The 26702-nt window shown below is 52.2% G+C and overlaps 1 protein-coding gene across 1 annotated transcript; it reads left to right on the top strand.

The window, feature by feature from the left end:
• Positions 1 to 296: 296 nt before the first annotated feature.
• On the top strand, positions 297 to 10553 carry POU4F2 (POU class 4 homeobox 2). The gene is made up of 2 exons (XM_032956353.2): positions 297 to 462; positions 7829 to 10553. The coding sequence occupies exons 1-2, from the start codon at positions 355 to 357 to the stop codon at positions 8876 to 8878; spliced, it is 1158 nt and encodes a 385-aa protein (XP_032812244.2). The 5' UTR covers positions 297 to 354; the 3' UTR covers positions 8879 to 10553.
• The last annotated feature ends 16149 nt before the right edge of the window (positions 10554 to 26702 follow it).

Here is a 26702-nt window from a genome sequence, read left to right as displayed (position 1 = left end):
TCCCTCCATCCTCCCACCCCTCCTCCACCGCTGATGCATCCTATAAGCACGAATCCCAAATCCTCCCGTCTCTGCACCCTCCTTTCATCCCTCGTCCCCCGTCCTTGCATCATCAAATCCACCCGTCCCGCTCGCTCCTCCATCCCTGCATTCCTCTGCTTCTGTTCCCAGCTCTGCGTCTCCTCCCTCTGCTCCCCGCGCTCCCTGCCCCGTCTCGCGAGACTTGACCCCAGTCAGGTGAGATTTGGAGGGGGGGGGGGTTGGTGATGATTTGTGGGGGGTGGGGGGGATGCAGGGGAGGGGCTGGCTCAGCGCTCCCTGCCCGCGAGCCTCTCCTCCTCGCCACTCTGCGCGATGCTGTCCATGAGCGGGGTGTCCGCTAAGCAGGGGGGCTTCAGCCTGCAGGGCGCCCTGCCTGCGGGGAGCGACGCCCTGCGCCGCGCTTGCATCGCTCACAGCGCCGTACGTGAGCCCGTCGCATGCACGCGCTCACTCACTCACTCACCACTCACCCACTCACTCACCACTCACTCACCACTCACTCACCACTCACCCACTCACTCACCACTCACCCACTCACCACTCACTCACCACTCACCCACTCACTCACCACTCACTCACCACTCACTCCCGACTCACTCACTCACTCCCGTCTCACCTACTCACTCACTCACTACTCACCCACTCACTCCCGTCTCACTCACTCACTCACTCCCGACTCACCCACTCACTCACTCCCGACTCACCCACTCACTCACTCACTCCCGACTCACTCACTCCCGACTAACTCACTCCCGACTCACCCACTCACTCACTCCCGACTCAACCACTCACTCACTCCCGACTCACCCACTCACTCACTCCCGACTCACTCACTCACTCACTCCCGACTCACCCACTCACTCACTCCCGTCTCACCCGCCCACTCACTCACTCCCGACTCACTCACTCACTCCCGACTCACTCACTCACTCACTCCCGACTCACTCACTCACTCACTCCCGACTCACCCACTCACTCACTCCCGACTCACCCACTCACTCACTCCCGACTCACTCACTCACTCCCGACTCACCCACTCACTCACTCCCGTCTCACCCACCCACTCACTCCCAACTCATTCACTCACTCCCGACTCACTCACTCCCGACTCACCCACTCACTCCCGACTCACTCATTCACTCCCGAATCACCCACTCACTCACTCCCGACACACCCACTCACTCACTCCCGACTCACTCACTCACTCCCGACTCACTCACTCCCGACTCACCCACTCACTCAGTCACTGCCGACTCACTCACTCCCGTCTCACCCACTCACTCACTCCCGACTGACCCACTCACTCACTCACTCCCGACTCACTCACTCCCGACTCACCCACTCACTCAGTCACTGCCGACTCACTCACTCCCGTCTCACCCACTCACTCACTCCCGACTGACCCACCCACTCACTCACTCCCGTCTCACTCACTCACTCACTCCCGACTCACCCACCCACTCACTCCCGTCTCATCCACTCACTCCCGACTCACTCACTCACTCAGCTCCCAACACACAGACTCTCACGCACACAGACTATCACACACACAGACTCTCTCACACACACAGGTTCTCACACACACACAGACTATCACACACACAGACTATCACACACACAGACTCTCACACACACAGACTCTCACACACACAGACACACACACGCACACTCACTCACACGCACACTCACACACACTCACACGCACACACAATCACACGCACACACAATCACACGCACACTCACTCACATGCACACTCACTCACACACTCACACGCACGCACAGACACACTCACTCACACACTCACGCACACTCACACTCACGCGTATACTCACTCACGTGTACACTCACTCACACGCACACTCACTCACACTCACGCGAACACAAGCACTCGAAACCCCAAATACGAAAGTGATGTATGCAATCACGCACACACGACACACGTACACACACGTACACACACGTACACACACACACACAGGTGTTCACTCTCGTGCAACGCAACGGCGCTTCGAAAAGTACGCAAACGGGCACTCACACGTGTACTCACACTCACACACGTGTACTCACACTCACACACGTGTACTCACACGTACTCACACTCACACACGTGTACTCACACACGTGTACTCACACTCACACACGTGTACTCACACGTACTCACACGTGTACTCACACTCACACGTGTACTCACACTCACACACGTACACTCACACACGTACTAACACACGTACTCACATTCACACGCGTACTCACACACGTACTCACACTCACACGTGTACTCACACTCACACACGTACTCACACTCACACGTACTCACACTCACACGTCTACTCACACACGTACTCACACGCGTACTCACACTCATACACGTACTTACACCCACAGACGTACTCAAGCTCACACGTGTACTCACACTCACACGTGTACTCACACACGTACTCACACACGTACTCACACTCACACGTGTACTCACACACGTACTCACACGCGTACTTACACCCACACACGTACTCACACTCATACACGTACTTACACCCACACACGTACTCACACTCACACACGTACTCACACTCACACGTGTACTCATACTCACACGTGTACTCACACTTATACACGTACTCACACTCACACATGTACTCACACTCACACGTGTACTCATACTCACACGTGTACTTACACACGTACTCACACTCACACGCGTACTTACACCCACACACGTACTCACACTCATACACGTACTCACACTCACACACGTACTCACACTCACACGTGTACTCATACTCACACACGTACTCACACTCACACGCGTACTCACACTCATACACGTACTCACACTCACACACGTACTCACACGTATACTCATACTCACACGTGTACTCACACTCACACACGTACTCACACCCATACACGTACTCACACTCACACGTGTACTCACACACGTATTCACACTCACACGTGTACTCACACTCACACGTGTACTCACACGTGTACTCACACTCACACGTGTACTCACACACGTACTCACACTCACACGTGTACTTACACCCACACACGTGTACTCACACTCACGCACGTACTCACACTCACACACGTGTACTCACACTCACACGTGTACTCACACACGTGTACTCACACACGTACTCACACTCACACATGTACTCACACGTGTTCTCACACACGTGTACTCACACGTGTGTGAGTACACGTGTGTACACCAAGATGCCCTCGTGTAGCCTTAACAGACTGTTGGGACGAGCGCTGTTAGCGAGCACCTCTGAAACGCCGGCACGGCACACGGGTGGGCTGTACCACGCGCGGCCGCCTTTGTCTCCCGAGTGGCGACGTGAAGGCATCGCACCAGGTTGAGTCGACCCAGGGACCGGTCCAGACAATCGTCGCCGGTGTTGGCCGTGAACGGAAAATCGAACTCGGCTCGCCGGGATCGTAGCGCGGTGCGCTCACGTCCCCACTACCGCTCCCCAAACATCCACACAGGCGCAGCGCAAGTACATAGAGACAAAGAGACCCCCCCCCCCCCCCATATATATATTTTGTTAAAGACTGAGCAAGTGTTAGGGTGTTAGCGAGCACCTATTAAGGCCAGAACGGCGCACAAGGATGTGGTTTTGACCAGAACCAGGCCCGGCCACCTTTGTCTCCCCAGTGCTGATATTTACGCACAACAGCTGGTGCTCATTTTAAGGCCGAGCCGACCTAGAGGAGACCCAAGAACGGTTCACATACTCACCACTGTTATTGGTCGTGAGCAAGAATCGAACTCAAGTCGCCGTGATCGTAGCGCAGTGAGTGCATTGCGCCACCGTTCCCCACACACAGGTGTCGACATACACACACACACACGTGTAGATACACACGTGTCGACATACACACAGTGTAGACACACACACGTGTCGACATACACACAGTGTAGACACACACACACACGTGTAGACACACACACACAATGTAGACACACACACACACACACGTGTAGATACACACGTGTCGACATACACACAGTGTAGACACACACACGTGTCGACATACACACAGTGTGTATGTCGACACGTGTCGACATACACACAGTGTAGACACACACGTGTCGACATACACACATACACGTGTAGACACACACGTGTAGACACACACACGTGTCGACATACACACAGTGTAGACACACACACGTGTCGACATACACACAGTGTAGACACACACACACACGTGTAGACACACACACAATGTAGACATACACACACGTGTAGATACACACGTGTCGACATACACACAGTGTAGACACACACACGTGTCGACATACACACAGTGTAGACACACACACGTGTCGACATACACACAGTGTAGACACACACACGTGTAGACACACACACAGTGTAGACATACACACACACGTGTAGATACACACGTGTCGACATACACACAGTGTAGACACACACACGTGTCGACATACACACAGTGTAGACACACACGTGTCGACATACACACACACACGTGTAGACACACACGTGTAGATACACACGTGTCGACATACACACAGTGTAGACACACACACGTGTCGACATACACACACACGTGTAGATACACACGTGTCGACATACACACAGTGTAGACACACACACACACACGTGTCGACATACACACACACACGTGTAGATACACACGTGTCGACGTACACACAGTGTAGACACACACACACGTGTAGACACACACGTGTAGACACACACACGTGCCGACATACACACAGTGTAGACACACACACGTGTCGACATACACACAGTGTAGACACACACACGTGTAGACACACACACAATGTAGACATACAGACACAATGTAGACATACACACACACGTGTAGATACACACGTGTCGACATACACACAGTGTAGACACACACACGTGTCGACATACACACAGTGTAGACACACACACGTGTCGACATACACACAGTGTAGACACACACACACAGTGTAGACATACATACACACACGTGTAGATACACACGTGTCGACATACACACAGTGTAGACACACACATGTGTCGACATACACACAGTGTAGACACACACACGTGTAGACACACACACAGTGTAGACATACACACACACACACGTGTAGATACACACGTGTCGTCATACACACAGTGTAGACACACACACGTGTCGACATACACACAGTGTAGGCACACACATGTGTCGACATACACACGTGTCGACATACACACAGTGTAGACACACACACAGTGTAGACATACACACACACGTGTAGATACACACGTGTCGACATACACACAGTGTAGACACACACATGTGTCGACATACACACAGTGTAGACACACACACGTGTCGACATACACACAGTGTAGACACACACACAGTGTAGACATACACACACACGTGTACATAAACACGTGTAGACACACACATACACGTGTAGACACACACACGTGTAGACACACACATACACGTGTGGACACACTCAATAAAGACGAAGATTCTCCGTATAGCCTGAACAGACTGTTGGGACAAGTGCCGTGAGCGAGCACCTATGAAGGCCGGCACGGCACACACACACACACCTGTAGACACACACACACCTATAGACACACAACAACAACAACCGCCATTCGCCACTAAGCGGCGGTGACGTCACCACGACGCTTGTGCCAGGACATGTGCACCTTGAGGCCACGTGAAGTGTCGAACGCCCGCTGGCAGGAGGTCACGGGGCAGACCCAGATGCCACGGGTCGACTGACTAAGATGACTGAGATGACTGGCTGATGCACCACCTGTGCCCCCTACTGTGCCTACCTGCTGTGCTTTAGCCACCAGGTGCTCCGCTCGTTGTTGTGAGCGTCGCTCCTCCGCCCTCCGTTGTTGTTGGAGGGCGACTGCCTCCAACTGCCCAGTAGCGTCCTTCACGAGCCTCCTCCACAGAGACCGATCTTGACACCGCTGGTACCAGTCATCGGCAAGTCCACTCAGCTCCACGTCCTCCTGTACTACATCGCTCCATCTCTTCTCTAGCCCGTGCCGCGCCCGTTTAGCCCCCTCGATCCGGCTGAACAAAAGCTGTTTCGGCATGCGGTGGCTGGGCATGCGGGCTACATGACCCAGCCAACGCAGCCTTGCCTGCCGGAGGAGCTCACCGATGGGACCTTGCCCCGATCTTTCAAAGATTTGTGAGCTCCTCACACAATCCAGCCTGGTTAAACCCAGGATGGATCGTAGGCAGGCTAGTCTAAATGTTTCTAACCGGCGACGATGTTCCATTAGGGGGGTCCACGTTTCGCAAGCGTAGAGAAGGGAGGGAATGACCGTGGCCGAGAAGACCTGAAGCTTAGTGCGGAGCGACAGACCAGGTAGCTACCACACAGCGTTACGCAACCAATGAAAATATATTGCCGCTCGACTGATTCGGAGTGAGACCTCTGCTGTTAAACTGGAGCCGGTCATAAGCACACTGCCCAGGTATGGGAAACTCTCCAGTCTCTCCATAACTGCCCCATCACCGATTGGGAGTTGTGGGGATGGAGTGTCCGATGGTACAAAATACCAAGGCAGGTGCTTAGTTTTGGTGGGGCTGATGGTAAGGCCCCATCTCTTAGCGGCACGCTCCAGTCTCAGCAGCGGCGTCTCCAACTCCTCCTCTGAATGAGCAGCTATTACCAAATCATCGGCATAAATAACGTGGTTGAGCAATAGGGAGCCATCCCTTGACCACACCCGGGCATCGATCAGCCTCCCGTTATATCTGTACCAAATGGAGATTCCCCCGGTACAGCTATTGAAGGCTTCACAGACTACGTGGTCAAAATAGATGTTAAATAATGTGGGAGCCACAGGACATCCCTGTCGCACCCCAAGGTGTACAGGGAATGGCTCTGACTCCCGGCCACGTAGTTTAACCCGGGCCCGCTCACCATCATGAAGGTCCTTAATGATTGTGAGCAGGGGGTCAGGGACTCCAAAAGCACGAAGAACAACCCAGAGCCCAGGCCTACTGATGGTATCATAGGCCTTGACCAGGTCAATAAAGCAGAAATGTAGGTCTTGTTGGAATTCCCTACACCTCTGCTGTAGCAGACGGACAGAAAATATGGCATCTGTGCAGGACCTCCCTTTCCTGAAACACACACACACCTGTAGACACACACACAGACACACGCACACACACACACCTGTAGACACACACACACCTGTAGACGCACGCACACACACACACGTGTAGACGCACGCGCGCACACACACACACCTGTAGACACACACACGTGTAGACGCACGCGCGCACACACACACACACACCTATAGACACACGCGCACACACACGTGTAGAGTAGACACACGCACACACACACACACCTGTAGACACACACACCTGTAGACGCACGCGCACACACACACTCGTGTAGACGCACGCGCACACACACACACCTATAGACACACACACACACGTGTAGACACACCCACACACACACACACCTGTAGACACACACACACTCGTGTAGACGCACGCGCGCACGCAGGCGCGCTAATGTTGTTTCCGTGTTGGCGGCGGTCGCGGACGCGCGCGTTCGAGTCCCGCGTGGCCTCGCTCCAATTTTCATGAGAAGGAGGAGGTGGAGGAGTAGAGGAGAGGAGGAGGTGGAGAGGAGGAGGAGGAGGAGGCGGAGGAGGCCTCTTTCTCTCCGCGTGTCGGAGTGGCGCGGAGCGAGCAGGGCGCCGCCACTCCACCCAATTCCCCGCAGAGTCGAGCGCGGCTGTTTATTTGCAGCTGCAGGGCGAGATCCTGGCGGGCCTGGAGGGCAGCGCGCTCCTCGCAGCCGCCGACTCAGCAGCCACCGCCGGCAAGAGGCAGCAGCAGCACCCGCATCATCATCACCATCAGCACCATCAGCAGCAGCAGCATCATCAGCAGCACCATCACCACCTGCTCCCCGCCTTCAAGAGCGACTCCGCCGCAGCCGCCGTCGCGTTCAGCGCCGCCGTGATGAACACCGCGGTGCCGTGCTCCGCCTCCTCCTCCTCCTCCTCCGCGCACGGCTCCGTGCTGGGCTCGCACCACCACCACCACCATCACCACCACCACGGCCACCAGGCCCTGGACGGAGAGCTCCTGGACCATCTCCCGCACGGACTCTCCTCTCTCTCGGGCGGCATCGGAGGTGTCGACTCGGCCGCTGCTGCCGCCGCGGCCGCCGCAGCTGCGGCGGCCGCAGCGGCCGCAGCAGCAGCGCACATCCCCGGGATGGGCCACATGCACCCGGCGGCCATGGGACTGGGGGCCCCGCACGGGATGGGCCCCCACCATGGGGGCATGGGGGGCATGGCCGACATCGACACAGACCCGCGGGAGCTGGAGGCGTTCGCGGAGCGCTTCAAGCAGCGGCGCATCAAGCTGGGCGTCACGCAGGCCGACGTGGGCTCGGCGCTGGGCAACCTCAAGATTCCCGGCGTGGGCTCGCTCAGCCAGAGCACCATCTGCCGCTTCGAGTCGCTCACGCTGTCGCACAACAACATGATCGCGCTCAAGCCCATCCTGCAGGCGTGGCTGGAGGAAGCTGAGAAGGCGGCGCGCAGCCGTCAGCTCAAGCCCGAGCTGTTCAGCGGCGGCGGCGGCGGCGAGCGGAGACGCAAGCGCACGGCCATCGCGGGTCCCGAGCGCCGCTCCCTGGAGGCTTACTTCGCCGTACAGCCGCGGCCATCGTCCGAGAAGATCGCGGCCATCGCCGAGAAGTTGGACCTCAAGAAGAACGTCGTGCGCGTGTGGTTCTGCAACCAGAGACAGAAGCAGAAGCGCATGAAGTTCGCCGCGTCGCACTGAGTGGGGGGTGGCGGTGGCGGCGGCCCCGAGGGCCTCGCCCACGTTGACATTTGGTGATGATGGCACAAGGCAAACCCAACTCCCTCCACCGCGATCCCACGACGACTTTCGTCGCACGGCGGGGTTGGAGGGACGGCGTGAGAAGGGCGGCGCTGTGAAGTTGATGCAGGTGGTGAGCGTGGTTAGGATGATGGTGGTGATGGTGATTTGCCGAGTTCGTGTTGGTGGTGGTTGCGGTTAAGAGGATTGTGGAGGTATTGGTGAGTGATTCAGTTCAAGGATATGACATTGATGGTGGTGGTGTTCATAGCCGCGGTGGTGGTTCCATCGTTGATATTGCTGGTGATGCGATCTGTCAGCCGCTGACGGTGGCTATGATGATTGAGGTTAAGGTAGTGGTTAAGGTGATGGCGGTTCAGGAATTGCGGTGATAATTGGTGTTTGTGATTGGCGATTGGTAATTGCTATTGGTTTTGGTTGAATTTACAGCAATCGTGATGACTGCGGTTACGTTGACGGCCACTGGCGGAGCTAGTGGGGGGGGGGGGGTGGCACGTGCCCCCCCAATGATCCGATCGAAATCCCTCATTTCGATCGGATCATTGGGGTTTATTAGTAATAAATCGGCATTTTGCAACCCCCACTGCCACTGTGTAGCATATTATGACGTGCCAGGGACTCTATGAGATGATGAGTAACGGCAAAGCGGTTATAAGCGGCTCACAGAATTGTGCGCAGTTGCGTACACAGAACACGACTTCCCTGAAGGCATCGACACCTTCAGCGAGCGCGTTGCCGATCACACAACGCGGTTCGAATTCGACCCCTCGATCGGTGGCTGCGCCATCGCCTTACACGCGTCAAATAAAAAGCAAGGGACAAGTCCTTACTTACTAACAACTCCTTACTTACTAGCAAGTCCTTACTAACAACTCCTTACTTACTAACAACTCCTCTATCATTTTTCATTGCTGGAGGGGGTTACCCCCCCCCCCCCCCCTACCTGAAAATCCTGGCTCCGCCACTGTTGGCGGCGGTGTTAATTGTCAAGTTGATGCCGTCTCTCGTGCGTTGGGCTTACTGATGATGATGGTGGTGGTGATGGTGGCGGTGAATAGGTTCACGATGCTGGTGATTGCGTTGATGGTCGTGTCTGTTCTCGGCGGCGACGTGGACGATGAGAGGTGACGATGGGGGAAAATGACAGCAGCGGTGGTGATGCTGGTGGCCGTGGCGGTGGTGACTGCGATGTTTGCGGTGGTGACGATGAGGCTGACGGGGTCCACGCTGACGGCTTGACGTGGCAATGGCCTTGCCAGCTGACGGCACTGGAGGACGAGGAGGATGGCACCGGAGGTCGCTGGAAGCAGTCGACTCGGTGAGGTTGACGTTGCTATCGGTGAGACTCGCTCATAAGGTTCGTGGTGATGGTGGAGTTGATGGTAGCGGCCGTGAACGAACCCCCACCCATTCCCTCCTCCCCCCCCCTCACTGCATGCCGGGCCCCCCGAAGCCCCCCAAACCGGCCCGTACCCCCCCCCCCCTTTCCCCCTCCTTTCTGCATGCTCCACTGTTCTCTGTCCGGATGTTTTGTGCAATAAGTGGAACCCACTGACTAATAATAATCCTGTAATTTACCGCGGCCGTTTTCTAAATATACGAGATCTATATTGAACACGAGTGTGGCAAGTCTGTGGTGGGTGGGGGCAGAGGGGGTACGGGGGGGGTTAGTGCCCCCCCCTCGCTCCATCTCCGTGGAGAGAGGGGGGGCATGGTTAGATGCGATGATAGCGGGGGCGGGTGGGGGGAGGGGTGTCGCGAACGGAACGCGACGCGGCTGCGCAGCGTTCGGCACGTCGCGAACGCTGAACGAAATGTCGCGACAGCAGCGAGGGTTCGGGGTCAGAGAGAAAAGGGAGAGAGCGAGGAGGGGTACGGGGGAGCCCAAGGGACTCACGGGCGAGGGGGGGGGTCGAGACGAGGGAGGGGGGCCCTTGGAGCACGTGGGAGTGGGGGGAGGGCTCCTAGGCGCGTCTGTTCGCGACCCCCGCGCGCGAAGACGCGAACGGTCGTAGGCACGTGGTCACGTGCGCTCACGCCTGTGCCACGTGTACTCGCACCTGTATATGGCCACGTGTCCATGGAAACACCTTGTATGATCGAGTGCTCACACGTATACGTGTGTGTACGCGTGCACACCTGTAGTCACGTGTTCACACGCCTGTATACGTGTGCACACACACCTGTGTGACGTGTACTCACCTGCAGAGTGTGCACTTAACCCCCCCACACACACACACACAGATTGTCGTGTACCACTCTCCGTCAATGTTCACTCTCAGCACCGACCTTCACCACCACTATCACCATCACCACCGTTATTACCACCACCATTACCACCGTCATCGCCATCATCGCCATCACTATCACACTCCGAAAACTCCCTTTCAAACTAAGCGTGGTGGAAATTCCACATTCCATATGGTTAGGGCGAATCTATCCATGGAACACGCACTGTTGACATCCCACAAATCGGTACTATTTATGAGTGCTATTTATCGGTACTATTTATCGACCTGAGAGAGATGATGGGCAGTCGATCGCTTAACCCGGAATTTGAACCCTGTCCCTGTAATTATCAGTATGGTCGTGTGTACAGTACTTCGTAATATAAAATCATCATCGCCATGGTCAATCAACTGCTGGATGAATGCCTCACCCAATGTGCCGCCTTTCACGACCCCGCGATAGTAACAATCCACCCAGCCACCGGCACGCGGAGCGATTCCATCGCTCCGTCTCCTCCCGTACGCGTCCCGTTCATTCTAAACATGTTGATATAAACACGCGCGCGCGTGTGTGTGTGTGTGCGCGTGTATAGATGATTATAGCGTTACTATTGTTTTATCTCCGTGATTCTTTGTGAACACGCCGCGGGTGACGAGTGACACAACAGAGAGAGAGAGATGTGAACGTTAGAACTGGTGCCTAACTTCTCACATTAACCACGTGCGCCCGAAGCAAGCGACCTGGTATGAGTATACGGCCGGGGTGATGCACAATACGGAACAAGATCCACTCCGCCACCACCACGGGCATCTATACAAAGATCGCCCGCCGCAGCCTAGAGCGGGCTGTAAGGGGCAAAGTGCTGCTGCTCGTGGGCCGCTTTCGTGTCGCGAGTGGCGACGTTGGTTTGCACACCGCACCAGGTGCTCATTCGAGGCCGAGTCGACCTAGGGGAGCCCCAGGACCGTACCAGATAATTCATCACTGGGGTTGGCCGTAAGCGGGAATCGGACTCGGGTTCGCAGCGCAGCGCGCTAACCGCTGCACTACCGCTCCCCATATAAATAAATAGAGAGAAAACAAAGATCCCCCGCAATGCCTTAACAGACTGTAGGAGTAAGTGCTGGTAGCGAGCACCTATGAAGGCCCGAACGGTACAAGAGGGGGTGGGTGGCCAGCACCACGCCCGACCGCCTTTGTCTCCCCAGTGGCGATGTTTACACACCGCACCGGGTACTCGTTTGAGGCTGAGTCGACCTAGAGGAGGCCCAGCACCGGTTCAGATAATCGTTATTGGTGTTGACCCTGAGCGGGAATCGAACCCGGATCGCGGGTTCATAGCGCGCGCGCTAACCGCTGCACCACCGCTCCCCACATAAATGAATACACAGACAGCGCCGCACGCGCATAGGAGGCGATGTTTCAGGCCAATGGCCTTTTTTATTATCAGAGAGCAAATTTAGATGTACATGTTTAAATTCAGCTTGGACCATGCTATTCGTCAATACGTTCAGGAGCTCGATGCCAATGTCGAGGTCTCCTGGCCACGCCGACGACGTCGAGAGGGAACTTGAGCAGAGAGAGAGAGAGAGTTCCCGTGCCGTTGTTCCGTTCCTCTTGCTCCGTTGCAGGAGCCCCAGGCTACCGTGGTTCACCGTCGTCCACTCGTGTGGGCTGCATGGCCACAATGGCACTGACGTGGCTTGTGTCTTCAATGTCCCATTCAACGAAAGGTCTTATCATGAAAACTTACATTTGTAAGGCGCATTTCATCCGTAGATCCCAATACGAGCCGTGTATGGAAAGCGAGGAATAAACAGAAGCTGCAGGGTAAGCGGCCAGAACTCGCGGTGGTAAAGTCCAGTTTATAGGGTTGAGTTTTCGTGATAGGCTTACGTATCGCTTCGAGTCTCCGTGTGTCTCTGTGGCTTCGACGGACACGGTCAGTGTCGTTTCAAGCCGCACGGCCACAATCGCACCGCCGTGGCTCGTGTCTTCAACGTCCCGTCCAACGAAGGAGCTGTGCGAGGAGGCCGCGCGGGGCGTCGCAGGACGCGCGGCCAAACCCGGAGCTTGGCCGTAGGTGCCGTGGGGCCGCGGGGCCGTGGGGCCGCGGGGCCGTGGGGCCGCGGGGCCGCGAGGCCGTGGGGCCGCGAGGCCTTCCGACTGTGCGTGTCTGTCAGGGCGCGGTCAGATACGAAGGGAACGAGTGAGATGTCACACAGATCGTACCCGGTGCTGCTGCTGCTGCTCTCGTAGCGGTACACAATCATAGACGAAGACGACGACGACGACAACAACAACAACGCCGCTGTGTTGCGGCCTTAAAAAGGACAAGTATGTAGTAGGCGACGTTTCTGGTAATAGTCCTTGTGCGGACAATGCCCCTTAAAGTTTCAGCGTGCTCTGAATCGGGAGCCCGCTGCCGGCAACGTCGCCGCCTCTGTCGTGCAGCGCGTCGCTTCACAGGCGGCCCCACGGGGTCTTCACGAGTCGAAGGCGGCCCTGGGGGGTGTCGGCGTGCGGGACGAGGCGGCGCTGCATCGTGGGTGGTGAAGAAGGGAGACGCCGGGCGCGCTGAGCCACGCCGACGGTTTGCGGGATGACGAATCGTGGGACCTCGACTCTTTGGTTCATTTGCTACTTCAGCAGTTTGTTCTTGCTGTGGTTGTCCCACCTGATGACGATTGCTTGTGTTGCGATCGAAGCGTCGTGATTTTTTAATTTTTAATGTTTCTACCTACGCGACTTTACCGAAAGAACCAAACGAGTATGGATTCCTGCAGTCACGAAAGCTTCAAATCAAGATTGTGGGACCTTTCTTTGGCGCTTTTCACGCTATGTAAGAAATACGTTTTACCCTTTCTGGCGGGGAGGCCGGTGTTAAGATCTAGCGTGAATCAATCAGTTTCAAGGACAATGCACATACTGTATCATCATCATTATATCACTGTGTAACAAAAAAATGTTCCTGGCTAGTAAGTGTTATTTTATAATTGCTGATGCCTTATAAGTACAGAAAATGGCTATTATTCCCCACAAACGTGGCTTTTGTGACCAGGACAGTGATATTTGGAAATTTACCTATTTTCACTGAGAAAACGTCGTGTACATTTGTTGTCATTCCTTCAAGTGCTGGTCACAAAAGCGAAGTGTGTGGGGAATAATTGCCATTTCCTATACTTTTGAGCCATAAGCAATTATAAAATAACACTTACTACCCAGGAACAAGAACCGTGCTACATAGTGAATTATCAGAGCATGTGTTTTGTGTTCATCATGTTCGCCACTGCAGACAGGATTCCTTACAAAAGGCATCTCTTATTGGCAGAAAGGGTAGAACCCGATTCCTCAATATGGTTTGTAGAATTAGCAACAATTACCAACGCGCTCTGCTCCCAGCAGCTGACGCGTGAGCTTTCCCACACTGTTAACTGAACACTTGTTGTGCTGGTGAGCTCTGTGGTGGCTTTAGTGTTGGTGAGCTGTGTGGTGAGTTTAGTTTTGGTGAGCTGTATGGTGAGTTTAGTGCCGGTGTTGGTGAGCTGTGTGGTGAGTTTAGTGTTGGTGAGCTGTGTGGTGAGTTTAGTGTCGGTGTTGGTGAGCTGTGTGGTGAGTTTAGTTCCGATGTTGGTGAGCTGTGTGGTGAGTTCAGTGTTGGTGAGCTGTGTGGTGGGTTTAGTGCTGGTGTTGGTGAGCTGTGTGGTGAGTTTAGTTTTGGTGAGCTGTGTGGTGAGTTTAGTTCCGGTGTTGGTGAGCTGTGTGGTGAGTTTACTATCTGTGTTGGTGAGCTGTGTGGTGAGTTTAGTGACGGTGTTGGTGAGTTGTGTGGTGAGTTTAGTTCCGGTATTGGTGAGCTGTATGGTGAGTTTAGTGCCAGTGTTGGTGAGCTGTGCGGTGAGTTTAGTACCGGTGTTGGTGAGTTGTGTGGTGAGTTTAGTGCCGGTGTTGGTGAGCTGTGTGGTGAGTTTAGTTCCGGTATTGGTGAGCTGTGTGGTGATTTCAGTGTTGGTGAGCTGTGTGGTGAGTTTAGTGTTGGTGAGCTGTGTGGTGAGTTTAGTGCCGGTGTTGGTGAGCTGTGTGGTGAGTTTAGTGTTGGTGAGCTGTCTGGTGAGTTTAGTTCCGGTATTGGTGAGCTGTGTGGTAAGTTAGTTCCATATTGGTGAGCTGTGTGGTGAGTTTACTATCTGTGTTGGTGAGCTGTGTGGTGAGTTTAGTTCCGGTGTTGGTGAGCTGTGTGGTGAGTTTAGTACCGGTGTTGGTGAGCTGTGTGGTGAGTTTAGTTTTGGTGAGCTGTGTGGTGAGTTTAGTTCCGGTGTTGGTGAGCTGTGTGGTGAGTTTAGTGCCGGTGTTGGTGAGCTGTGTGGTGAGTTTAGTGCCGGTGTTGGTGAGCTGTGTGGTGAGTTTAGTGCCGGTGTTGGTGAGCTGTGTGGTGAGTTTAGTGCCGGTGTTGGTGAGCTGTGTGGTGAGTTTAGTACCGGTGTTGGTGAGTTGTGTGGTGAGTTTAGGGCCGGCGTTGGTGAGCTGTGTGGTGAGTTTAGTTTTGGTGAGCTGTGTGGTGAGTTTAGTACCGGTGTTGGTGAGCTGTGTGGTGAGTTTAGTTTGGTGAGCTGTGTGGTGAGTTTAGTACCGGTGTTGGTGAGCTGTGTGGTGAGTTTAGTTTTGGTGAGCTGTGCGGTGAGTTTAGTGACGGCGTTGGTGAGCTGTGTGGTGAGTTTAGTTTCGGTGTTGGTGAGCTGTGGTGAGTTTAGTTCCGGTATTGGTGAGCTGTGTGGTGAGTTTAGTACCGGTGTTGGTGAGCTGTGTGGTGAGTTTAGTGTTGGTGAGCTGTGTGGTGAGTTTAGTTCCGGTGGTTAGCTGTGTGGTGAGTTTAGTGTTGATGAGCTGTGGTGAGTTTAGCTCCGCTGTTGGTGAGCTGTGTGGTGAGTTTACTATCTGTGTTGGTGAGCTGTGTGGTGAGTTTAGCTCCGCTGTTGGTGAGCTGTGTGGTGAGTTTACTATCTGTGTTGGTGAGTTGTGTGGTGAGTTTAGTGCCGGTGTTGGTGAGCTGTTTGGTGAGTTTCGTGTTGGTGAGCTGTGTGGTGAGTTTAGTGCCGGTGTTGGTGAGCTGTGTGGTGAGTTTAGTGCTGGTGTTGGTGAGCTGTGTGGTGAGTTTAGTGTTGGTGAGCTGTGGTGAGTTTAGTGTTGGTGAGCTGTGTGGTGAGTTTAGTTTTGGTGAGCTGTGTGGTGAGTTTAGTACCGGTGTATGTGAGCTGTGGTGAGTTTAGTACCGGTGTTGGTGAGCTGTGTGGTGAGCTTAGTTTTGGTGAGCTGTGTGGTGAGTTTAGTGACGGCGTTGGTGAGCTGTGTGGTAAGTTTAGTGTTGGTGAGCTGTGTGGTGAGTTTAGTTTCGGTGTTGGAGAGCTGCGGTGAGTTTGGTTCCAGTATTGGTGAGCTGTGTGGTGAGTTTAGTACCGGTGTTGGTGAGCTGTGTGGTGAGTTTAGTGTTGGTGAGCTGTGTGGTGAGTTTAGTTCCGGTGTTGGTGAGCTGTGTGGTGAGTTTACTATCTGTGTTGGTGAGTTGTGTGGTGAGTTTAGTTCCGGTATTGGTGAGCTGTGTGGTGAGTTTACTATCTGTGTTGGTGAGCTCTGTAGTGAGTTTAGTGCCGGTGTTGGTGAGCTGTGTGGTGAGTTTAGTACTGGTGTGCGTGAGCTGTGTGGTGAGTTTAGCTCCGGTGTTGGTGAGCTGTGTGGTGAGTTTATTTCTGGTATTGGTGAGCTGTGTGGTGAGTTTAGTGCTGGCGTTGGTGAGCTGTGTGGTGAGTTTAGTGCCGGTGTTGGTGAGCTGTGTGGTGAGTTTAGTTCAGGTGTTGGTGAGCTGTGTGGTGAGTTTAGTGACGGCGTTGGTGAGCTGTGTGGTGAGTTTAGTTCCGGTGTTGGTGAGCTGTGTGGTGAGTTTAGTTCCGGTGTTGGTGAGCTGTGTGGTAAGTTTAATTCTGGTATTAGTAATCTGTGTGGCGAGTTTAGTGCCGGTGTTGGTGAGTTCTGTGGTGAGTTTGGTTCTGGTATTGGTGAGCTGTGTGGTGAGTTTAACTCTGGTATTGGTGATCTGTGTGGCGAGTTTAGTGCCGATGTTGGTGAGCAGTTTGGTAAGTTGAGCACTGTGTGTTTCTGATGCAAGGCCGTGTTCATAACTAATGAGTGCAGTTCCTGACCAAAATCGTGGTTTTCTGAACCAGTTATTCCAACTCCACATTCACCGTCGTCTTCCTCGTGTCTCCTGTCCAACCAATTTTGTCTTTTCCTCCGCTCGACTCACGTTCACCCCACCCGCGCTGACTGGCGTGGTGAAGTATGGCTTCCTCAAGCAGTGCATGCACCTCGGATGATCACGTTTGGCTACATACACTTGCGAAAGAAATTCAACGTACACAACAAGAAGTTTGACGTACACAACAAGAAACTCAACGCACACAACACGAAACTCAACGTACACAACAAGAAACTCAACGTACACAACACGAAGTAAGTTCAACGTACACAACACGAAACTCAACGTACACAACAAGAAACTCAACGTACACAACAAGAAACTCAACGTACACAACAAGAAACTCAACGCACACAACACGAAACTCAACGTACATAACAAGAAACTCAACGTACACAACACGAAGTAAGTTCAACGTACACAACACGAAACTCAACGTACACAACAAGAAACTCAACGTACACAACAAGAAACTCAACGTACACAACAAGAAACTCAACGCACACAACATGAAACTCAACGTACACAACAAGAAACTCAACGTACACAACACGAAACTCAACGTACACAACACGAAGCTCAACGTACACAACAAGAAACTCAACGTACACAACAAGAAACTCAACGTACACAACACGAAACTCAACGTACACAACACGAAACTCAACGTACACAACAAGAAACTCAACGTACACAATAAGAAACTCAACGTACACAATAAGAAACTCAACGTACACAACAAGAAACTCAACGCACACAACAAGAAACTCAACGTACACAACATGAAACTCAACGCACACAACAAGAAACTCATCGTACACAACACGAAACTCAACGTACACAATAAGAAACTCAACGTACACAACAAGAAACTCAACGTACACAACACGAAACTCAACGTACACAACACGAAACTCAACGTACACAATAAGAAACTCAACGTACACAACAGGAAACTCAACGTACACAACAAGAAACTCAACGTACACAACACGAAACTCAACGTACACAACAAGAAACTCAACGTACACAACAAGAAACTCAACGTACACAACACGAAACTCAACGTACACAACACGAAGCTCAACGTACACAACACGAAACTCAACGTACACAACACGAAGCTCAACGTACACAACAAGAAACTCAACGTACACAACACAAAACTCAACGTAAACAACACGAAACTCAACGTACACAACACGAAACTCAACGTACACAACAAGAAAATCAACGCACACAACACGAAACTCAACGTACACAATAAGAAACTCAACGTACACAACACGAAACTCAACGTACACAACAAGAAACTCAACGTACACAACACGAAGTAAGCTCAACGTACACAACAAGAAACTCAACGTACACAACACAAAACTCAACGTAAACAACACGAAACTCAACGTACACAACACGAAACTCACGTACACAACAAGAAAATCAACGCACACAACACGAAACTCAACGTACACAATAAGAAACTCAACGTACACAACACGAAACTCAACGTACACAACAAGAAACTCAACGTACACAACACGAAGTAAGTTCAACGTACACAACACGAAACTCAACGTACACAACAAGAAACTCAACGTACACAACACGAAACTCAACGTACACAACAAGAAACTCAACGTACACAACAAGAAACTCAACGTACACAACAAGAAACTCAACGCATACAACACGAAACTCAACGTACACAATAAGAAACTCAACGTACACAACACGAAACTCAACGTACACAACAAGAAACTCAACGTACACAACACGAAGTAAGCTCAACGTACACAACAAGAAACTCAACGTACACAACACAAAACTCAACGTAAACAACACGAAACTCAACGTACACAACACGAAACTCACGTACACAACAAGAAAATCAACGCACACAACACGAAACTCAACGTACACAATAAGAAACTCAACGTACACAACACGAAACTCAACGTACACAACAAGAAACTCAACGTACACAACACGAAGTAAGTTCAACGTACACAACACGAAACTCAACGTACACAACAAGAAACTCAACGTACACAACACGAAACTCAACGTACACAACAAGAAACTCAACGTACACAACAAGAAACTCAACGTACACAACAAGAAACTCAACGCATACAACACGAAACTCAACGTACACAACAAGAAACTCAACGTACACAACACGAAACTCAACGTACACAACACGAAGCTCAACGTACACAACAAGAAACTCAACGTACACAACAAGAAACTCAACGTACACAACACGAAACTCAACGTACACAACACGAAACTCAACGTACACAACAAGAAACTCAACGTACACAATAAGAAACTCAACGTACACAATAAGAAACTCAACGTACACAACAAGAAACTCAACGCACACAACAAGAAACTCAACGTACACAACATGAAACTCAACGCACACAACAAGAAACTCAACGTACACAACACGAAACTCAACGTACACAATAAGAAACTCAACGTACACAACAAGAAACTCAACGTACACAACACGAAACTCAACGTACACAACACGAAACTCAACGTACACAATAAGAAACTCAACGTACACAACAGGAAACTCAACGTACACAACACGAAACTCAACGTACACAACAAGAAACTCAACGTACACAACAAGAAACTCAACGTACACAACAAGAAACTCAACGTACACAACACGAAACTCAACGTACACAACACGAAGCTCAACGTACACAACACGAAACTCAACGTACACAACACGAAGCTCAACGTACACAACAAGAAACTCAACGTACACAACACAAAACTCAACGTAAACAACACGAAACTCAACGTACACAACACGAAACTCAACGTACACAACAAGAAAATCAACGCACACAACACGAAACTCAACGTACACAATAAGAAACTCAACGTACACAACACGAAACTCAACGTACACAACAAGAAACTCAACGTACACAACACGAAACTCAACGTACACAACAGGAAACTCAACGTACACAACACGAAACTCAACGTACACAACAAGAAAATCAACGCACACAACACGAAACTCAACGTACACAATAAGAAACTCAACGTACACAACACGAAACTCAACGTACACAACAAGAAACTTAACGTACACAACACGAAACTCAACGTACACAATAAGAAACTCAACGTACACAACAAGAAACTCAACGTACACAACACGAAACTCAACGTACACAACAAGAAACTTAACGTACACAACACGAAACTCAACGTACACAACACGAAACTCAACGTACACAACACGAAACTCAACGTACACAACACGAAACTCAACGTACACAACAAGAAACTCAACGTACACAACAAGAAACTCAACGTACACAACAAGAAACTCAACGTACACAACAAGAAACTCAAAGTACACAACACGAAACTCAACGTACACAACAAGAAACTCAACGTACACAACAAGAAACTCAACGTACACAACAAGAAACTCAACGTACACAACACGAAACTCAACGTACACAACAGGAAACTCAACGTACACAACAAGAAACTCAACGCACACAACACGAAACTCAACGTACACAACACGAAACTCAACGTACACAACAAGAAACTCAACGTACACAACACGAAACTCAACGTACATAACACGAAGCTCAACGTACACAACAAGAAACTCAACGTACACAACACGAAACTCAACGTACACAACAAGAAACTCAACGTACACAACACGAAACTCAACGTACACAACACGAAACTCAACGTACACAACAAGAAACTCAACGTACACAACAAGAAACTCAACGCACACAACACGAAACTCAACGTACACAACACGAAACTCAACGTACACAACAAGAAACTCAACGTACACAACAAGAAACTCAACGTACACAACACGAAGCTCAACGTACACAACAAGAAACTCAACGTACACAACACGCCTCTCAATGGTTCGAGCGCTAAACGGGTTAACGGTGACGTTGTTTTCGCTGCGACCCATGGCGGATTCGCTTTGTGACGCGCAAACGCGTCACGTGCTCAACATTCTCCACGCGGAGCGCGGGGCCCGTGCGCTCAGCGTCCTCCGCTCGACCCACGTCCCTCTCCGCCAACAATCGGACGGAACAGAGCACCGTTACGCACCCCCCACCCGGCCGTCTTTGTATCTCCCCGCCGTCAACGAGGTTATGGTGGCGTGGTGGTTAACAGTGCGCCGCACTATCATCAACCCGGGCTGCCCCGAGTTCGATTCCACGGCCGATGTCGGCGGCGAGTGATACGCAAACCTCCATCCCCCACGTCACCAACCCGCGTGTGGTGCTGGCCACCCACCCCCTCGTGTGCCGTGCCGGCCTTCATTAGGTGCTCGATAACAGCACTTGCCCCAACAGTCTGTTAAGGCTATCCGGGGGATCTTTGTATTCGTTTGTGCGCACGTGTGGGAGGCAGTTACCCTCCAACAACAACGGAGGGTAGATGAGCGACGCTCACAACAACGAGCGGTGCGCCGGGCGGCTAAAAGGCAGCGAGTTGGTCACAGTGGGGACTAGAGGTGGTGCATCTGTCACACATCTCAATCGACCCACAGCACCTGGGTTTGTCATGTAACCTGTCAGCGCGTCCGTCGACACTTCACGTGATGGCCTCGAGATGCACCTAGCCTGGCACAGGCGCCGTGGTGACGTCGGTGCCACTTAGTTGTATACGTGCGACTGAGTGTGTCGTTTTTTAAATCTTCGGTACGTGACTCCCACTCGCGTCCGACATCATTTACGAACATCTCGGCTGGGTACTGTGCCGCGCCTGGGTCGACTCAGCCTCAAACGAGTACCAAGTGTGGTGTGTAAACATAGCCACTGGGGAGACAAAGGCGGCCGGGCGTGGTGCTGGCCTCGTGTGCCGTGCCGGGCAAGTGCTGTTAGCGAGCACCGATAAAGGCCGGCACGGCACACGAGGGGGTGGGTGGCCAACACCACGCCCGGCCGCCTTTGTCTCCCCAGTGGCGATGTTTAAACATCGCACCAGGTACTCATTTGAGGCTGAGTCGAACTAAGGGGAGGGCCCATGACCGGTTCAGATAATCGTCACTGGTGTTGTCCGTGAGCGAGAATCGAACAAGGGTCGCCAGGATCATAGCGCAGCGTAGCGCTAACCGCTACACCACCGCTCCCCACACACACAGCCACACACACACACAGCCACACACACACAGACACACAACAACAACCGCCATTCGCCACTAAGTGGCGGTGACGTCACCACGACGCTTGTGCCCGACCATGTGCACCTTGAGGCCATGTGAAGTGTCAAACGCCCGCTGACAGGAGGTCACGGGGCAGACCCAGGTGCCACGGGTCGATTGACTAAGATGACTGGCTGATGCACCACCTGTGCCCCCTACTGTGCCAACCTGCTGTGCTTTAGCCACCCGGTGCTCCGCTCGTTGCTGTGAGCGTCGCTCCTCCGCCCTCCGTTGTTGTTGGAGGGCGACTGCCTCCAACTGCCCAGTAGCGTCCTTCACGAGCCTCCTCCACAGAGGCCGATCTTGACACCGCTCGTACCAGTCATCGGCAAGTCCACTCAGCTCCACGTCCTCCTGTACCACATCACTCCATCTCTCCTCTAGCCCGTGCCGCGCCCGTTTAGCCCCCTCGATCCGGCCGAACAAAAGCTGTTTCGGCATGCGGTGGCTGGGCATGCGGGCTACATGGCCCAGCCAATGCAGCCTTGCCTGCCGGAGGAACTCACCGATGGGACCTTGCCCAGATCTTTCAAAGATTTGTGAGCTCCTCACACAATCCAGCCTGGTTAAACCCAGGATGGATCGTAGGCAGGCTAGTCTAAATGTTTCTAACCGGCGAAGATGTTCCATTAGGGGGTCCACGTTTCGCAAGCGTCGAGAAGGGAGGGAATGACCGTGGCCGAGAAGACCTGAAGCTTAGTGCGGAGCGACAGACCAGGTAGCTTCCACACAGCGTTACGCAACCGATGAAAATATATTGCCGCTCGACTGATTCGGAGTGAGACCTCTGCTGTTAAACTGGAGCCGGTCATAAGCACACTGCCCAGGTATGGGAAACTCTCCACTCTCTCCACAACTGCCCCATTACCGATTGGGAGTTGTGGGGATGGAGTGTCCGATGGTACAAAATACCCAGACAGGTACTTAGTTTTGGTGGGGCTGATGGTAAGGACCCATCTCTTAGTGGCACGCTCCAGTCTCAGCAGCAGCGTCTCCAACTCCTCCTCTGAATGAGTAGCTATTACCAAATCATCGACATACATAACGTGGTTGAGCAATAGGGAGCCATACCTTGACTGCACCCAGGCATCGATCAGCCTCCCATTATATCTGTACCAAATGGAGATTCCCCCCGGTACAGCTATTGAAAGCTTCATGAACGATGTGGTCAAAATAGATGTTAAATAATGTGGGACCCAGAGGACATCCCTGTCGCACCCCAAGGTGTACAGGGAATGGCTCTGACTCCCGGCCACGTAGTTTTACCCGGGCCCGCTCACCATCATGAAGGTCCTTAATGATCGTGAGCAGAGGGTCAGGGCCTCCAAATAGCACGAAGAACAACCCAGAGCCCAGGCCTACTGATGGTATCATAGGCCTTGACCAGGTCCATAAAGCAGAGATGTACTGTAGGTCTTGTTAGAATTCCTACACCTCTGCTGTAGCAGACGGACAGAAAATATGGCATCTGTGCAGGACCGCCCTTTTCTGAAACCGCATTGGGGCTCCGCAAGCCTCTCCTCAGCGTGCCTGGCAAGGCGATGTTGAATAATCCTTGCCAGGACCTTTCTCGGCACACTGAGGAGTGAGATGCCCCTGTAGTTGTTACAGTCTGTGCGGTCCCCCTTCTCAAAGAGGGGGACCACCAGGAAATCCTTGCAATCCTGCGGAACCCGTCCAGTGGTCCAGACTGTTATGATGTCATATAGGGCAGTCTGTGCACAAACGCCACCCTCCATCAGCATTTCGCTTGGGAGATCGTCTCTGCCCGGCGCCTTTCCTGGTCTCAGACTCCGGATCGCCTTCAGTACTTCCTTAACAGATGGCACCTCAGCCAGCCACTCACAGGGGGTGACTTCTTCCAATATTTGAGGCACTTCAGCCTCAGGAGGGTCATTCCCACTTTGTGCCACGATGTTTTCCTGGCTGAAGGATTTCCTCTCCTCCAGGACCTCACAGAAATGCTCAGCAAATCTGCAAACCTGTTCCTGGGGGTCGGAGATTGGATCACCGTTTTTTCCCCTAATGATGGTAATAGGTGTGGCGCTGCTGGTTACTTTTTTGATGGAGATAAATAGAGATTTCTGATCGCGGGCCACTGAGGCAGACTCCATCTCCTCAGCAACCCGCGACCACCACCCATCCTTGCAGCGCCTCACGGCTCTCCGAACCTCCGAGCGAAGGCTGCGCTAAGCCTCCTCATTCTCTGACGTGGGATTCTGTAGCCGATGACAGTGGGCCTGTCGCTTTTTCTCAACCATCCTAAACACATCCTCTGTCAACCAGGGTCTCTGGGGAGGTCTGGACCGCGTACCCAAAGCAGCCATTGCAGCTGCATGAGTCACAGTCCTAAACCTCGCCCATTTAACCTCGACATCAGGAGGAGTGGGGGACGATGCCAACCCCAGCTGCACGCGATGATTAAATTCTCACTTGCAACTTTCATCAGATAACTGAGACCAGGCCACTTTAGGTTGGAATGGGGTCCTGGGTGTACACCCACCACCGGAGTGGAAGGATGGTGAGAGGGCAGATCAGCTCCACGGTAGGTCCTGGTGTCAAGGACATGGGCTCGCATCCGCTGGTCCGTCACTACAGTGAGGGAAAAAGTATTTGATCCCCTGCTGATTTTGTACGTTTGCCCACTGACAAAGAAATGATCAGTCTATAATTTTAATGTTAGGTTTATTTGAACAGTGAGAGACAGAATAACAACAAAAAAATCCGGAAAAACGCATGTCAAAAATGTTATAAATTAATTTGCATTTTAATGAGGTAAATAAGTATTTGACCCCTCTGCAAAACATGACTTAGTACTTGGTGGCAAAACCCTTGTTGGCAATCACAGAGGTCAGACGTTTCTTGTAGTTGGCCACCAGGTTTGCACACATCTCAGGAGGGATTTTGTCCCACTCCTCTTTGCAGATCTTCTCCAAGTCATTAAGGTTTCGAGGTTGACGTTTGGCAACTCGAACCTTCAGCTCCCTCCATAGATTTTCTGTGGGATTAAGGTCTGGAGACTGGCTAGGCCACTCCAGGACCTTAATGTGCTTCTTCTTGAGCCACTCATTTGTTGCCTTGGCCGTGTGTTTTGGGTCATTGTCATGCTGGAATAACCATCCACGACCCATTTTCAATGCCCTGGCTGAGGGAAGGAGGTTCTCACGCAAGATTTGACGGTACATGGCCCCGTCCATCGTCCCTTTGATGCGGTGAAGTTGTCCTGTCCCCTTAGCAGAAAAACACCCACAAAGCATAATGCTTCCACCTCCACGTTTGACGGTGGGGATGGTGTTCTTGGAGTCATAGGCAGCATTCCTCCTCCTCCAAACACGGCGAGTTGAGTTGATGCCCAAGAGCTCCATTTTGGTCTCATCTGACCACAACACTTTCACCCAGTTGTCCTCTGAATAATTCAGATGTTCATTGGCAAACTTCAGACGGGCATGTATATGTGCTTTCTTGAGCAGGGGGACCTTGCAGGCGCTGCAGGATTTCAGCCCTTCACGGCGTAGTGTGTTACCAATTGTTTTCTTGGTGACTATGGTCCCAGCTGCCTTGAGATCATTGACAAGATCCTCCCGTGTAGTTCTGGGCTGATTCCTCACCGTTCTCATGATCATTGCAACTCCACGAGGTGAGATATTGCATGGAGCCCCAGGCCGAAGGAGAGTGACAGTTCTTTTGTGTTTCTTCCATTTGCGAATAATCGCACCAACTGTTGTTACCTTCTCACCAAGCTGCTTGGCAATGGTCTTGTAGCCCATTCCAGCCTTGTGTAGGTCTACAATCTTGTCCCGGACATCCTTGGAGAGCTCTTTGGTCTTGGCCATGGTGGAGAGTTTGGAATCTGATTGATTGAATGCTTTTGTGGACAGGTGTCTTTTATACAGAAAACAAGCTGTATAAAAGACACCTGGGAGCCAGAAATCTTTCTGATTGAGAGAGGGTCAAATACTTATTTCCTTCATTAAAATGCAAATAAATTTATAACATTTTTTACATGAGTTTTTCTGGATTTTGTTGTTGTTATTCTGTCTCTCACTGTTCTTATA

The sequence above is a fragment of the Petromyzon marinus genome, chromosome 18 (assembly GCF_048934315.1).
Source record: "Petromyzon marinus isolate PM22_M1 ecotype Great Lakes invasive population chromosome 18, UKy_Petmar_22M1.pri1.0, whole genome shotgun sequence".
Taxonomy (NCBI): domain Eukaryota; kingdom Metazoa; phylum Chordata; class Hyperoartia; order Petromyzontiformes; family Petromyzontidae; genus Petromyzon; species Petromyzon marinus.
The sequence above is the reverse complement of the archived record's forward strand: the minus strand, read 5'-3'. Positions and strand labels throughout refer to the sequence as shown.